General features: G+C 56.7%; 1 protein-coding gene across 1 annotated transcript; it reads right to left on the minus strand.

The window, feature by feature from the left end:
* Positions 1-483: 483 nt before the first annotated feature.
* Positions 484-819, minus strand: LOC307078380 (cortexin-1-like; the record flags this gene model as incomplete). The annotated part of the gene is made up of 1 exon (XM_079740147.1): positions 484-819. Exon 1 carries the CDS (start codon positions 799-801, stop codon positions 484-486), a length of 318 nt encoding a protein of 105 aa, XP_079596273.1. The 5' UTR covers positions 802-819.
* Positions 820-2,031: the final 1,212 nt, after the last annotated feature.

Here is a 2,031-nt window from a genome sequence, read left to right on the forward strand (position 1 = left end):
GGTTTTAGACTAGACTAGGACTAGGCTTGGACTAGGAAGGGACTATGCTTGGACTAGACTAGGACTAGGCTTGGACCAGACTTGGACCAGGCTTAGACTTTGAGTAGGATTGGACTAGGCTAGGACTTGGGTTAAGGCAATTGTGAAGTTGTTATGCTGTCCTCCTGCCGTCTAGGTAGGGCGAGCAAGCGCTAGTTTGATACACCTTTTGGAATCGGTTTCCTTACTGTTATTTACACACTGCACCACAACGACACTCTAGACTCTAGACAAACTCAATCCCTCTTCTCCGCGCACTAACACGTCCAACAAATGCAACAATTGTACTACTAACACAGTGTTCACTCACACGTCCCCGTTGTGTTGCTCTCGAGTGTGGCACCGCATGCCCTAGATCCGGCGCATGCCCTACAGCCACACGCTAGTGCACGCAGCATAGCCGCCAACACACACACCCCAACCAACCCCAGCCCCCGCCCGCCGCTACACCAGCGCGTAGTCAAACTGCCCCCTCTCCAGGCCCTCCTTGTGGTCCGTCCAGGAGGAGGAGGGCATGCGGCTGTAGGGGTCCAGGAGGATCCGGAAGCAGCGGACCAGCAGGAACACCAGGAACAGCAGGAGGAGCCCCACGAAGGCCAGGGCCGTGCTCTGCTCCGCGTCCGGCACGCCCAGCGGGACTAGGGGCGTGCCGCCGCCGCCGCCGGCCACCATGCTACCGCCGCCGCTGCCGAGGCCGGGGAGCAGGGAGGAGCCGGCGGGGGACAGCAGCAGCCCGTAGTCCAGGGTGGGGGCATCGTTCATCCTCCACGGGGCCCGGGGGCACGGCGCGAACACGGACCGGAGGGTCGGCGTGGCGGCACGGAGGGGTGGGCGCGCGGCTGATGGGGGGTCCGTTGGGGGCTGATGGGGTGTTTGGGGGGGAGGGGAGGTTGGTGGGGTTGTTAACGGTTGGAGGAGGTGGTGGTGGTGGTGGTGGAAGTCAGTCACTGAGTTAGTCTAAAGTCCTGGAGGGCACAGAGGGAGCGACGATGAGCTGTCCCTCCAGCACTTCCTCTTCCGGTTCTCTGTCCTCTACCTCTCTCTGTGTCGAGGCTAGGTGGGCCGATACCCCTCCCCCAGGCAGGTCCGCTTTTACTCCATCACGTCAGGGTCCGCCGCGGTGACGCGATGACGCCCAGGACACGTCTGGCCCTAACCGTCTCTGACAACGTGCCAGACACGCACACACAAGCGCACAGAAACACTTCCTGTGGTTCGCACACTGGAGGTGTCGAGAGGAGGCTTCGATGGACGGTGGCGATGTGTGTTTATGACAGCCAATTACATGGAACACATTGTGTTTCACTGTCAACATGAGTCAGAGCAAACGCTGGTCCACCAGCTAGCAGCTTACACATCCCATCAACCTCAGAGGTGGAGTGGAGCAGAGAGCTTCTCTCTCTACTGGAGTGGAGCATATTCAGACACCTGTGTGGCTCAATATGGTTAGGTGTGGGACGCTATTGTTTGTTCACAGTGACGTGTGTGTGTACTTTGGTATGCACAAGCTACTCTCTGTGTTCTTTTGTATCTCACAGCAGATTAATGAGATGCAGGCAAATGCCAAAGATTAAACAAATTCAATGTTTGCAGTACCTACCAAAGGTTAGACAAATTTGGATGACATTGTCTGCATTGTCAGTGTAACAATGAATCACCTTTCGGTTGGCGGTGGTTTATGAACCTGGAAGTGGTATCAAAGGTTAAAACCATACATTCGACCTTTGGGTCCGGTTGTAACGAGAGAGGGTTCAGGAGGAACGAGACTGCGGTTGAGCTGGTGGGGCCAGCTGCTTTCAGTTACCCGTCGGCAGTCGTTAATCAATGCTAAGGGCCGCTCGTCATTCCGTAGAACAAACAGTCTGCCTTGTTCTTCAACCGGGACGACAGCCGCGGAGGTGCTTTGTCTTCTGCAGGCCTAAGCTCCTGCTTGATGGTGAAGAACTCAGGAACTCAAGCCCTTGGGGCTCTTCTGGTCTTCAGCATCGGCAG

This window comes from Pollachius pollachius (genome assembly GCF_949987615.1).
Source record: "Pollachius pollachius genome assembly, chromosome: 7".
NCBI lineage: Eukaryota > Metazoa > Chordata > Actinopteri > Gadiformes > Gadidae > Pollachius > Pollachius pollachius.